General features: G+C 40.3%; 1 protein-coding gene across 2 annotated transcripts in view; it reads left to right on the top strand.

Moving 5' to 3' along the window:
• med12 (mediator complex subunit 12) overlaps positions 1 to 14,570 on the top strand; it is a 47,130-nt gene that overhangs the window by 21,710 nt on the left and 10,850 nt on the right. For both annotated transcript variants that reach the window (XM_083546896.1, XM_083546897.1), the window contains exons 22-33: positions 673 to 817; positions 2,171 to 2,291; positions 7,241 to 7,348; positions 7,784 to 7,897; positions 8,132 to 8,295; positions 8,706 to 8,885; positions 10,441 to 10,512; positions 10,977 to 11,137; positions 11,424 to 11,585; positions 12,764 to 12,875; positions 13,076 to 13,165; positions 13,258 to 13,367. In XM_083546896.1, coding sequence (XP_083403022.1) covers positions 673 to 817; positions 2,171 to 2,291; positions 7,241 to 7,348; positions 7,784 to 7,897; positions 8,132 to 8,295; positions 8,706 to 8,885; positions 10,441 to 10,512; positions 10,977 to 11,137; positions 11,424 to 11,585; positions 12,764 to 12,875; positions 13,076 to 13,165; positions 13,258 to 13,367 — 1,539 coding nt within the window. The remainder of the gene's footprint in view (positions 1 to 672; positions 818 to 2,170; positions 2,292 to 7,240; positions 7,349 to 7,783; positions 7,898 to 8,131; positions 8,296 to 8,705; positions 8,886 to 10,440; positions 10,513 to 10,976; positions 11,138 to 11,423; positions 11,586 to 12,763; positions 12,876 to 13,075; positions 13,166 to 13,257; positions 13,368 to 14,570) is intronic.

Genomic DNA, 14,570 nt, shown 5'->3' with positions numbered 1-14,570 from the left:
ATCTTCATTGTTCTTCACAAAGGGCTTCAATGATAAAACTGATCATCTGTGCAGATTTCAGTAACAGTCTTGTGTACCATTAAAATACACATCAGGCATAACATTATGAAGTAAACAACACTGATGATCTCTTCATCATGGCATCATGCTGTCCTCAGAGTTGACGTGTTCGAAGCAGGAAAAATGGGCGAGCGTAAGGATTTGAGAATTGTGATATCTAGACGACTGGGTCAGAGCATCTCCAAAACTGCAGCTCTTGTGGGATGTTCCTGGTCTGCAGTGGTCAGTGTTTATCAAAAGTGCTCTAATTAAAGAACAGCTTCTACAGTACAGATGGCTGGCCAGGGCTCGTTAATGCACGTGTGGAGTGAAGGCTGGACCATGTGATCTGATCCAACAGACGAGCTCCTGTACTGTAGCTAAAATTGCTGAAGTAGTTAATGCTGTTGATGCTCGACAGGTCACGACTGTTTTTCCAGCAAAAGGGAGACCAACACAATGTTGGGCAGGTGGTCATAATGTAATGCCTGATTAGTGTACAGTAAAGACTGGTCATTAAATAAATATATATTCTGATTTGAAAATTGGCAAAAACAATATTTCCTATTTTTAACCCTTTGAAGCCTTTAAATTTCTTTAATGTTACTGTGTGTGTGTGTGTGGTTGTTTTAGGGTTAATGATATTGGTATCCTGTGTGCGGAGCTGACCGCTTACTGCCGCTCTCTGAGCGCTGAATGGCTGGGTGTCCTAAAGGCTCTGTGCTGCTCTTCCAACAACGGCAACTGTGGTTTCAATGACCTGCTCTGCAATGTAGATGTAAGTACACACACACACACACACACACATACACACACACACACATACACATACACACACACACACACACACACACACACACACACACACACACACACACACAGCATCAGATGCATGCATTTACTGCACAAACCACATTGTTTTCAGTCATACAGAAAGTGAGAGAACAGTTAACAGTTATAATGTATGTATAAAAGTAAAAATGTGTGTCGAAATATATGCAGTAAATTTTTAGGTCAGGACAAACTTCTTATAACTTCTTTAGTTACTGAAGTATGCTCTTTTTATTTTTTTTTTATAAATTTTTATTTTTTTGCTTTCCTCGTTTCTTTTTACTCAATGTGACAGTCATTTGGCGTGTACCTGTGATTGTGTGAGAAAAAACATTACGCCAGATTTAATGAGATCAAAATGTTCTTGTTAAATCGATCGTATTGGTTTTAATCTTGTTAAAGGCTGATTAGAAAGGCCTGTCCCCCAAGTTTGGACATTTCTTAATGTGTTAATAAGCAGCCAAGGATAAGAATCTGCAGCTGAGGCAGTGGCAAGCTTTATACAGCAGGTGTGTGTGTGTGTGTGTGTGTGTGTGTGTGTGTGTGTGTGTGTGTGTGTGCGTGTGCGTGTGCGTGTGCACGTGTGCGCAGTCTTCACCCCTGTACACCTGTGGTTCATTTGAGCTGACCCTGGCTCAGTTGAGATGACCGGCAGGAAAAGTGTTAATATTTGTATATTCCTTTTTAGTAACTGTGCATCTATTTAAAGCCAGAGATCTGCTGTAGTATAATAAAAAAAGACTATATATATAAGGTTTGAGAGTGTTACATATACCTAAAAACAATTCAGCTAAAAATACTGGGTTTCTCATTAAAAAAAGTTTTTTGCCCCATATAATATCAAAAAGGTTTTTATTATAAGACTGAATGTGTAGCATGACCACGATCAGCAATATTTACTTTCCATCTGTTTCAACATGGAATGAACTTTCAAACGGTTTAAGGTCATTACATCTGTATTCTGGGACCATTTAGAAGCTGCTCATGATAAAATGGTGTCATTAAGGTGCTAAATATGGGTATAAATCCACAAATGGCACAACCATTCAAATCTCAAAATCAAAAGGTTGTGAGTTCAAATCTCAGCACTATCAAGCTGCCACTGCTGGACCCTTAAGAAAGGTCTTTTAATGCTCAACTGCTCGGTTGAATAAATGAAAAAATTCACTCTGACTGGATGCCAAATGTTATAAATGTCAATGTTAAAATAAATTGAATTTTCTTGTTTTTTGAACAATACTTATCAAACTGAGGGTAAATCAAAGTCGCCTGTTTAAATTGTTATTTTGCGTCATTGCAGGTGAGTGATTTATCCTTCCACGACTCCCTGGCTACATTTGTTGCCATCCTCATCGCTCGGCAGTGTCTGCTTCTGGAGGATCTCGTGCGCTGTGTGGCCATCCCATCTCTCCTCAACGCCGGTACTGTATTACCCTCACCCTAGGCTTAATATCTTTCATTCATTACCGTTCTGCTGCGCATCATCAATACAGGTGCAGAACAAGATTTGGAGTTTCTTCATGTTATGGAATTTCTGTGCGCTTCTGAGCTGTAGGTTGATCTTTGACTGAATAAGCATCCTCATATTGAGCAGCAAAGTTGTTTGTATCCAAGTGCATTCTCAGGTGGGGGAAAAAAAGAAAGCTTCTGAAATGACAATATTTCCTTTATGGAGGATGTTTTCAGAGAGTAGCATTAAGCTGTAACTTGTAGACCCTAAAGAATGCTACCGACGGTTGGAGTTCTTATTGATTCAAGAGTAAATGTGCCTGTAGGAACCCTGGCAAAAGCAACCGATCTGAACGTACATCCAAAAAAAAAAAGCTTTGTGTTTAAACCAATTTGTTAAACTATTTAAAATAAGCTGCCAATTCTGGGCCCTTGAATAAGGCCCTTTACCCTCTGTGCTCCAGGGGCGCTGTATCGTGGCTGACACAGCGCTCTGACGCCAGGCTCTGAACAAGCTGGGATAGAAAAGAATTTCATTGTGCTGTACTGTATGTGAGACACACAAAGGCTATTCTTCTAAAAGTAAAACATTTAAATCGAAACTATATATTAAATAGAAAATGTAAATGGAAAGTTATAACATATGTTTTCCGAACATCCCATACCACCTGTAGTCTTTGTTTACTCTTTTAATAACCTCCACTCTTCTGGGAAGATGTTCCACTAGATTTTAGATTGTGCTCGTAGAGATTTGTGCTCATTCCGCTACAAGGGTGTTAGTAAAGTCAGATACTGATGTAGAATGAGAAGGTCTGGGGTGCGGTCAGTGTTCACATTCATCTCAAAGGTGTTCAGAGCTCAGATTTGGGTTTCATATTTCAAATGAAGAGAGAATTGAATTCTAGCATATCCAAAGACCTCCTATATACAGTATAATCGTGTGCCTCCAGCTCTGTGGTACCAGTTTTGGGGAGGAACCACAAATGGCTGAAAATCTCAGGTGTCTCAGTACTTTTGTCTATATAGTGTATGTTTTAGTCTCTGATCGAATTTACTGTCTAGACAATTAATCAGAACCAATTGGTTGTGACAAATAAATTATATATATATATATATATATATATATATATATATATATCTCTCACAGCACATAACTAAATGGAAAAGATGCAGCACTCTAAACAGCGTTGTAATTGCACTCACTGCTTTGACTCTTGCTATTTTAAAATCAGCATTAGCTCACTATTAGTAAGTAGATGTGTGAGAAGCTGTTATTCTGTCTGTCTCGCACGTTACACAAAACAGTCCATGTCTCGCTCGCTGTTCTGAATAAATATAGTCGTAAATCTGGACCTGCCTTTCAGTGTTACAAATATTTCACACGTCCTGTTTTAGGGCTCCTCAAAGACACTTCATAACAAGTTTCTCTAGAACCTGTGCTTTTTTTTTTTTTTTCCTCCCCTTCATGCCTGTTTATTATATTTATACAGCTTGTGTAAGAGTGAAGCAAACGAGTGTGTGTGCAATATCATGGTTCAAACCTCCCACTGTGTGGATTCACTGCGTTCACACTGTGCTGAAACAGTGACTCATGGGGAGATGCTGAATTAGACTGCTGGGCGTGTGTGTGTGTGTGTGTGTGTGTGTGTGTGTGTGTGTGTGTGTGTGTGTGTGTGTGTGTGTGTGTGTGTGTGTGTGTGTGTGTGTGTGTGTGTGTGTGTGTGTGTGTGTGTGTGTGTGTGTGTGCGCACACGTAGGAACAGTCTCCGGGCATGATGATTCATATCCCAATACAGGTTTCTTTGTGGTTTTTGCTCAGACCCCCAGACTTGTCTCCTTAAAGATGTGTAACTAAAGCAGGTAAAACATCACAATGAAGTCACTGATCTTTTGTAGATGTTCATCCTTTTCTCTATGTAAGATCATGTGATCACTGTGACATTTCTAGTGTATGGGGTGTTCATAAGCAGGATATAGTCATACATGTCTGTGAATTGTGATAAATATTTTTGCAAAGCTCTCTAAGAATTAAAGTCCATGTAGTGATTTGCATCTTGATCAACCCCCTTTTAAGAGTTAGCAATAACTCTTAAAAGCTAATGAACATGATTTTCTGCTCAGAAATGAAACAGTGATACATATACGTGTCTATTAAATAATGTGCAGCAGTAAATCTGATTCATTCGTCTCGATGTATCTCTTTTGATACAAACTCATTGTTCTTTATAAAAAGCGCTGTTGATTTGTAGGTCACATGACCACAAACATTCATGTATACCTGCGTTCACCGACCACTTTCAAGCACGGCAATTTCTCTCGTGTGGCTATTCGAGTGTGAGGTGGGGGGGGGGGGGTGTTCCATGGGGAGCCATATTTTATCACTATTATACATTTTATTTGATTTCATTTATTTATTTACATATATAATGAAAATGTAACTCAGTATAATGCAGAATCGGTGGGAGCTTCATTTATCGATGCAGAAAAAAAAACTGAAGCAAGAGCTGAAATTTGGCACAGGCGAAAGTGGTCCATATATATATATATATATATATAAACATATATTACATATATACATACACATATACATACACACACAATCAGTCGAACAGAGAGGGTTAAGGGTCTTTCTCAAAAGCTGTTTCTTGAATACATGTGCTTCTGAGATATATATATCTCGCTTATATATATTCGCTCGTCTCGGTTCGGTTCGTGTGTGCGTCGCACAGTTCGACGCATGCACAATGTAGCCCCGTGCTCAGTTTCGCATCAGACAGTTTCGCGTGAACATACATATAGACAGTAAAAGTTGAGTAAGGACTGCTGCAGAAATGGCAAGTGGAGGAGATAATGAAGGCTGCCCGGAGTTGGCGGATGCGCCCGCGTCGTTCAAATCCAGTGTGTGGAAACATTTTGGATTTCATGTTACTTACGATGACAACGGAAATAAAACAGTAGATAGAACTGCGACTGTGTGCAAGCATTGTGCAAAATGCATTCAATATGCTAATGGCAACACTTTTAATATGACAGTTCATTTAAGAAGACATCACGCCAATGTGTCGATACACACAGCACATACAGGAAAGAGCCGGTTAGGAAACAACTTCTACTGTCCGCAGCGTTTAAGCAGCCTCTCAGTGAGAAGTCGGACAGGGCGATAGCCATAACTAAAGCATTGGGGATGTTTATAGCAAAAGATATGCAACTGTGCAGCGTGAATGAGCGTGAAGGATTTCGTCAGCTGATGAATGCACTTGAGCCGCGGTTTAATATTCCCTCTCTCTTTTTTATTTTTTTGCCAAATAAACGAAAAGCATGTCATCATCAATGTCTTCTCTCTTGCTGTATCAAAATCTCACCTAGTTTTTACTCAGAGATGAGCATCTCAAATGCTCAGAGCATCTCAAATGCTCAGAGCATCTCAAATGCTCAGAGCATCTCAAAAGCTCAGAGCATCTCAAAAGCTCAGAGCATCTCAAAAGCTCAGAGCATCTCAAAAGCTCAGAGCATCTCAAAAGCTCAGAGCATCTCAAAAGCTCAGAGCATCTCAAAAGCTCAGAGCATCTCAAAAGCTCAGAGCATCTCAAAAGCTCAGAGCATCTCAAAAGCTCAGAGCATCTCAAAAGCTCAGAGCATCTCAAAAGCTCAGAGCATCTCAAAAGCTCAGAGCATCTCAAAAGCTCAGAGCATCTCAAATGCTCAGAGCATCTCAAATGCTCAGAGCATCTCAAATGCTGAAGGAAATTTCTGGAGTGTTAAAGATTAAAAGAAAAAATAACAACAAACGTACAGAACCGAAAACCATGACCCTAAAACCGTGATACGAACCGAACCGTGGGTTTTGTGAACCGTGCCACCCCTAATATATATATCACTTACATTCTTATCTGCCATACAATTGTTCTTATTTCTTTTTTCTTTTTTTTCTGCAATATGTACATAATACAAACTACAAACAAATGAAAAGATAAACAAAGAAAGAAAATAAAATGATCATTTTTTTAAGGGGAGGTCCGATATATGTTTTAGAATTTAACTCCTTTTTTGATTGACAACTTGTTAATCGTAGGTTCTCAGTATTGTAGTAGAAGCTTTAGGAAAAAGCACAAAAACTTATTTCCATTATGTAATAGGGGAGAAGTGTGCAAGGAAATTCGCTATAAGATTTTCAGCTTCATTCTTACATACAAAGTCTGGGCAAAACTGCCTTACGTATTCAACCCACTTAATCCAGAATTTAATAAACACATTTTTCTAAAGAGGTTTGGAGGGAACTCAGTAAGTTAATAAAAATAGTTATGCGGCAAAATGTCTTCTCATACTGGTAACATGGTATGCAGACATGGTTCACTTCCTGCTCGCCTTTTTGATTTTATTTTTTGGAACGCCTATACCTGTGTATATTGAGGTAATTATCTAAAAATCAGAATGAAGTTGAGTTACAGAGGTTCAGGTCGCATTTACTTCAAACATCCGGATGAGGAACAAGGTGATCTTTGTAATTTTTGTGTGGGGCATGGTTTCTGTAAAAGTGAGGTTTGTAGAAGATTTCTGAACAGCAGGAAACTTGTAATGCAGTATGATGTGTACTATGGAAACAGGAACAACCTTTATTTGTCACATACACATTACAGCACTGTAAGTTTCTTTTCTTCGTATACAGTATACCTGCTTATTAGGAAGTTGAGGTCAGAGAGCAGAAACAGCCTTCGTACACAATCAGTCGAACAAAGAGGGTTAAGGGTCTTTCTCAAAAGCCCTCCAGTGGCAGCTTGGTGAAGCTGTTTCTTGAATACATGTGCTTCTGATTAGAAACCCAGAGTCTTCATTGTTTAGCCACAACTGCCAATATCAACATATTTTGCCTCAGTATATTTATTTAGCTTAATTTTAATGTGTGTGTGTGTGTGTTTTGCAGCTTGTAGTGAGCAGGACTCCGAGCCAGGAGCCAGACTGACCTGCAGGATTCTTCTGCATCTGTTCAAAACCCCTCAGAGAAATCCATGTCCACAGGACAGCAAGACGGGTAACACATCCAGTTGTCACATTTGTGCATACAATATTTAAAGGTGCACTCAGTGCACTACATTGAAACACAGAAACACTACATTGAGTGCACTTTGAAATGCTCCCGAAGCACTTTAGAATGTTTTTGTTTCTTCGTTTCTGTTGGGTTTTTTTTTCACTAAACCAAATATAATTCACTGTATTACGAATACAAATGAGACCAACAGCCAATCAGCTTTTTGTTATTGGTGTGAATCCCTTTTTAGGTTCAGGGCCTGGTTAAGGCCAGTCACTAACAATGTATTTGCGTGTGTATGTCATGATACAGGATTTAATTTTCATTCTTAATAGTCTTAAATTCAACTGAAATCTGCACCAGGCAAAATAGTCATTGTTGCTAAAAAAAAAAAAAATGCTGACAAATCTTTTAATAAAGTGTGGTGTTTCCCCACAGATAAGGCGACAGTGGGCATCAGGTCATCATGTGATCGCCATTTGTTGGCTGCATCCCAGAATAGTATTGTAGTGGGTGCAGTGTTTGCTGTCCTAAAAGCTGTGTTTATGCTCGGTGAGTGGTTTTTATTTATTTATTTATTCTCCCCCCCCCTCTCTTCTTCCCTCTATATGTTGTTGTAATTCATATAGGTACATTATAGTGTAAATCAATTGCAGGGATGATCATAAGTTATTGATTACATGATGATGATGGCAAGTCAACATTTCCAGTATTTTGTTGTGTGTAAGTTATAAAGACTGCATTATTGTGCCTTGTGTCGACTGTGTGTGTGTGTTCCTGTTATAGGGGATGCCGAGTTAAAAGGCTCGGGCTTCTCCCACCCTGCTGGTTTAGATGACATCGGGGAGGATGACATGGGCTCGAAAAAATCCGGAGGTCGTAACATCTCTATCGAAACAGCCAGCCTAGACGTTTACGCCAAGTACGTGCTGAAAAGCATCTGTCAGCAGGTGAGGGGCCGCAAGCTTTTATTCTGGTGACCAACTCAACTGAAGTACAGAAATATAATGTTTATTCCAGGATTCATGTCGCTGTAATGTCTTCAAAGTTTTATACTTAAAAAAAAAACGATATATTAAGGAGCTTCTCATGGCTTGAGCTACATGGGCACCTGTAGTGGACGAAGTACGCAAACCATGGAGTTGAGTTAAAGTAGAGATACAGTAGGTAAAAAAAAAGCGCCAGTCAAAACACGCTCAAAACACGTTTGAAACACTCGACCCTGATTGGTGGATCGCTACGTGTTTGTCCAGTTACGTTTTTACGTTTGATTCTTCACCACTGATAGGCACTAATTCTCTCATCTGCAATAAAATGCCATGTGGACCATCACTCCATCTACGGTGTGTTTCTGTTTCAGGAGTGGGTGGGAGAGCGCTGTCTCAAATCTCTCTCCGAGGACAGCAGCGCACTTCAGGACCCAGTGCTGGTGAACATCCAGGCGCAGAGGCTACTGCAGCTCATCTGTTACCCACACAGACAGCTGGACAGTGAGGAGGGAGAAAACCCTCAGAGGCAGCGCATCAAACGAATCCTCCAGGTCCGATACGCACTCACAGACTTGGCTATGGAACAAGACTTGATGGATTTTTAGTGTCATGGACTTTTAATAGATCAGATATTTTAGATTTATGAGAATAAACAACTCTGTAAATTTGACATCGTGTTTAAATTCGCCGCCATTTGGCAGTCACTCATATCATTCATACAACTGAGCAACTATAGGGTTAAGGGCCTTGTTCAGGGGCCCAGGAGTGGCAGCTTGGTTGTGGCTGGGATTTGAACTTATGACCTTAGGATCCAATGTCCAATGCCTTAACCACTAAGCTACCACCTTTCCATTCCTGTCACACAAGCCATGCTGTCATTTTCTAGCAAATAGTTTAGACATTCATCTGATTAGCTGTAAGAGAGGAGACCATACGTAAATAGATAAAGTATCTTAGTACTGGATTCTGTGTTAAGCTTGGAGTCAAACTGCAGACTCTCCCCCCCCTCCCCCCCCCCCCCCCCCCGAACAAATGATGGCACCAGAGTTCTCAGGACTGCATTTGTTTCATTCTAGTATTAAACACTTATCATTTGACCAATTTCTACCAGGCAATGTGCTGTATGTGCACTCACACACTCATCTCAATGTTCCAGTGTGTGTGTGTGTGTGTGTGTGTGTGTGTGTAGCTGATACTCTGAGGACCCTGCCATGTCCAATCCATTATATTACTGAACTTTAAGTGAACCCCTCACTGAGCAAACCCAAGCAACCCCCCCGACGCCCCCATGCCCAGCTGTAAATTCTGAGGGAGGGCAGTTGAGTAATGAGAGAATCTGTTTCCACTTTGAAGTAGCTGCTCTACAGTTTCAGCTGTGCAGCTCATTTCAATCCTCATCACCAAACCCCAGTCTGCATGTTAGAAGAATGAGAGCCGGCACTAAAGCCTGTTCCAGGAAACATTATAAAAAAAAATAAAAGAAAATAATTGTATATAAGAAAATAATTATAAAAGAAAATAATGGCGATCTTTGCTCGAGGTGTATTCCCAAAAGTATTGCGTCTTATAACTGTGTCATACAGTTTAAAACCAGCTAAATGGATTTGAAAAAAAACATTTGAATACACTAGTTTCGGTTAATTGCATTGTTACAGACGATGGTAATGTAGTGTATTGTGTTAGTGAAGAGGCTTCTACTGTGGTACATCACACAACCTCAGTGTTTCAGACATGAGCTGAGTAGTATGCAGATACAGACATGCTCAATCAGGGTTTCCGTGACTTAAAAAGTCTAAAATCTAAAAATAATTTTCAAAGAAGTTTTACATTTACTGTTCTAGGTCTTAATTTTCAATGTACCGGTACCTCTAACGCATGCTGAAACGCGAAACAGTGCAGCGTAAGTAACGCAAGGTTTAAATAAAAGCGCACGTACGTTTCTTTCTAACATCCACATTTGGATCTCTACAGCATTTTCAAGCCTTTATTTCTTTGCGTATTAATTCTACCATGCGATCTAAATGACAGTATGGTTTAATGATGTGTAGAAACGGTGCCCCTTTAAACCAACATTCAATTCGAACCCCTTTGATTTCTTTCCTGCAGAACCTGGACCAGTGGACCATGAGACAGTCTTCCCTTGAGCTCCAGCTAATGATCAAGCAAAGTTCTAATAACGTAAGTCCTCCCTGTAATAGAGTAAGAAATTCTACTCGCCTTGAATTCACGTCGGGGGGAAAAATAAAAAAGTGCGGTCGGAAAAGGCGTATGATCGATGTGATCGTTAGGAGATTTTTAAAAAAAAAAATCATTCCGGCAGTTTTCACGCACCGCATTTGTAGCATGTGTGTGATTGCAAGCAGTTATTTCAACACATTTCCCCTTATTTAGAAGAGAGAGGGTGAAATACCACAATCAGGAAACTGTTATATTGAAAGTCATGGTGGTTTTAATAATCTGAACAACCCACAAAACTAAGACGTAGCAAAAGGGAAAAAAAGTCTTCTTTTTTTTTGTCGTCCATTTATAGATCAGGGTGAAATTATGCTGAAGTTTTCCTTTACTGCTTTCTATATGATATTGTACATTATTGGAGATCGGATTATAGATTAGTCATTGCAGCACATTCTCATTGTATACAGGAGCTCTATTCCCTGCTGGAGAACATCGCCAAGGCAACCATCGAGGTTTTTCAGAAGTCTGCAGAGATGAACTCGAGTAACCCTTCCTGGAACGGCTCGGCTGCCGCGAGCAGTTCGGTCTCCAATAGCAACAACGCCAGCAAGCTCAAACCAGTGCTCAGGTGTGTGACCCCAATCAGGGCTCTGCAGAAACCCTCCTCTCAGGGCCTGTCTCGCTTTACTGGAGGTTAATGGAGGCCTTTTAAACATACTGCAACCTCGTGAACTTTAAAAAGAAGAGGGAAAATATATCAATCAGTCCATGACATGGAGGTTCTAACAAGCAGCCTTCATTCCATGCTGGTGCAGTAGTAGCAGCTGAGGTGACGTGTGTGTGTGTGTGTGTGTGTGTGTGTGTGTGTCTGTGTGTCTGTGTGTCTGTGTGTCTGTGTGTCTGCCTGCCTGCAGTTCTTCAGAGCGCTCAGGCGTGTGGTTGGTGGCTCCACTGATCGCTAAACTGCCCACCTCAGTACAGGGACACGTACTGAAAGCAGCAGGGGAGGAGCTGGAGAAGGGGCAGCACCTCGGGTCCTCCTCTCGCAAGGAGAGAGATCGACAGAAACAGAAAAGGTACAAAAGATCTTAGGAAATAGAAAGAAACTTCTTGTTCTTCATCCTGAGCAATACACCGAAATGTCATGATACAAATTCTTTTCGAAAAATATTAAACCGTCAGTGTGTTTTAAATGCATGTAAATGTAAATATCAGGACATAAAAGCAGAAACTGATCGGTCATCTCGTATTCATCTGAAACCCAAATGTCTTCAGTGTATAGGGGACAAATATCTTCCTTGTCTTTCCCATGCTAGATGAAACATGTGTGTGTGTGTGTGTGTGTGTGTGTGTGTGTGTGTGTGTGTGTGTGTGTGTGTGTGTGTGTGTGTGTGTGTGTGTGTGTGTGTGTGTGTGTGTGTGTGTGTGTGTGTGTGTGTGTGTGTGTGTGTGTGTGTGTGTGTGTGTGTGCGCACTATATTTCCAAAGATTTGTGGACCCCTGGCCATAAAATTCATATGTGCTTTTTGAACATCCCATTCTACATTTAGTCTTGTTTTGTTCTTATTATAACCTCCACTATTCTGGGAAGATGTTCCACTAGATTTTGGAGTGTACCTGTGGAGGTATATGCTCATTCTGACACAAGGCTGCTAGTAAAGTCAGTAATCTACTGATGTAGTTGAGATGAGGGCAACTGGGGTGCAGGCAGTGTTACAATTCATCCCAAAGGTTTTCAGTAGGGTTGAGATCATCGCTCTATAGCAGAAGATCTTCTACTCCATCCCATGTTAAGCATATCTTCATGAAGTTAGCTTTGTGCAACAATGTATTGTCATGCTGGAACAGGTTTGGGTCTCCTAGTTGATGTGTGAAGGGTGAATTTCATGCTACCGCATCCAAAGACGCCTGATATAATCGTGTGCCTTCAACTTTGCGATAACGGTTTGGGAAAGAACCACGTATGGCTGGGAAAATCAGGTGTCCCAATATTTTTGTCCATATAGTGCTTGTGTACAAACACTATATGCATAACCATTGACTAGGTTAGCACAGTAAATATTAGTCAATTGTTAGAATATTTGATTCTATTAAATAAAATATATGCATACATTATCTGGATCTTTTGTTGTCATGTGGATAATAGTACATAAATATGATGGTGTATATAAATATGTTCCACTTTTATCCATTTTTGTTTAAAGTTTTGATCTGGATCTTATTTCTACTGTGCTGCTGTGATTTTGTTTTGTAGTATGTCCCTTCTGAGCCAGCAGCCTTTCCTGTCTCTGGTGCTGACATGCCTGAAAGGCCAGGACGAGCAGAGAGAGGGACTCCTTACCTCCCTCTACAGCCAGGTGCAGCAGGTACAGCAGCTCTTCATAACGATTTAAATTAGGACCATGTCTTGGACAATTGACCAGAATGGATTTGTTACAGAATGGAGATGATATATATATATATATCCTCAGCTTTAGTGTAATTTCTTGTCTGTGGTTCCTGAGAGCACACCTCTAGTTTGTGTCTGTACTGAGACTGAATGCTTTGTGTGCTGGATTTTAAATAGATCGTCACTAACTGGCGTGAGGATCAGTATCAGGATGACTGCAAGGCGAAGCAGATGATGCATGAGGCTCTGAAGCTGCGACTCAATTTAGTAAGAATCGTGTTTTGTTTTTTGTTTTTGTTTGGATTTGTGTCATATCACTGTAATGATTGTTTTTGCTAATTGTTTTTTGTTTAATGTAGGTGGGCGGGATGTTCGACACGGTGCAGCGCAGCACACAGCAGACCACCGAGTGGGCCGTGCTTCTCCTCGACATCATCAGCAGCGGCACAGTCGACATGCAGTCCAACAAGTGAGTAACAAATTTATTAAATAAAATTTTTTTGATCATTAATAAATAAATGCAGAAAAATTCTGAAGGCTTTAATATCTGGTGGTGTGGAAAGTCTTGTTTTGGCCAAAAATGGGTTCCATTCCAGGAGCACATTCGTAAATTATTATTATTATTATTTTTTTTTTTTAGCAGTGGGGTTTACACACTTTTGACACAAATGTACAATGTAATGGGGGGGGGAACACAAAAATACTGTAAATTAAAGATTTTTCGATATGATTAATAACTCATTATTGTTGATCTTGTTGGCACAGCAGACTACACTTTCAATTCAATGTCATTTTAACAATTGACTTAAAGCAGCTTTACAAAATGTAAAGTTTACTTGTATTTAAATGTATGTGTATTTATCTATAATGAGCAGCCTGGAGCAACAATGGCAGTGAAAAACTCTGATGGTACGAGGAAGAAACCTTGAGAGGAACCAGACCCACAAGGGAACCCATCCTCATTTGGATGACACCAAGAGATTACAAATCATCAATTAGCCCAACCTCTTATAGTTTCAACACCAACTCCTTTATGCCAGTGTCTTAAAATGTTTATTGATGGAGAAACCACATATGTAGAATGTTAAACTTAATGGTTCCTGATCTTTTTCTTTAAGATTGTGCGGGCAGGTCATGTTATAAGAATGCGCGACGTTTGCTTTTGCGTCTACACTTATTGCTTTGCGTTTCTTAGCAGTCTCCTTCACATCACCGCTGCTTTTCCGCTTGCTTCCACACATTATCGGCTTTGATTGAACTGGTATGTGAATTGTTTGCATCCGTGTTCGTATTTCAGGTACATACTGTATATTTTTAAAACACCGACAAATACTCGGTGGTATCAGAAAGTTCAGAGACCGACTCTGTTTATAGGAAAGTACATAATTTATCTGCATTTACACACAATCACCATCAGAATAGTCCCCTTACACAGCAATACAGCGCTTCCAGCTTTCCTGCTTCTTCTGGAATGTGTCCTGGAAGTTTTCAAAGCATGTCAGGTACCTTCTGCTATTCTTGCCGAGTCGCCGCAACAGTGTCATAATGGCGAGCTTTGAGCTGGATCTTCATCTCCATGATGTCTTTTGGCACGTGATGGCAGTCGGTGCTCCCTGTGACTGCGTGCAGCCTTGTGTTGAGTCTGTTACAAAACTCTTGATGCCACCTCGTA

This window comes from Silurus aristotelis (assembly GCF_946808225.1).
Source record: "Silurus aristotelis genome assembly, chromosome: 7".
In the NCBI taxonomy this organism is placed as follows: Eukaryota; Metazoa; Chordata; class Actinopteri; order Siluriformes; family Siluridae; genus Silurus; species Silurus aristotelis.
This window is presented reverse-complemented; position numbering and strand designations above follow the sequence as displayed.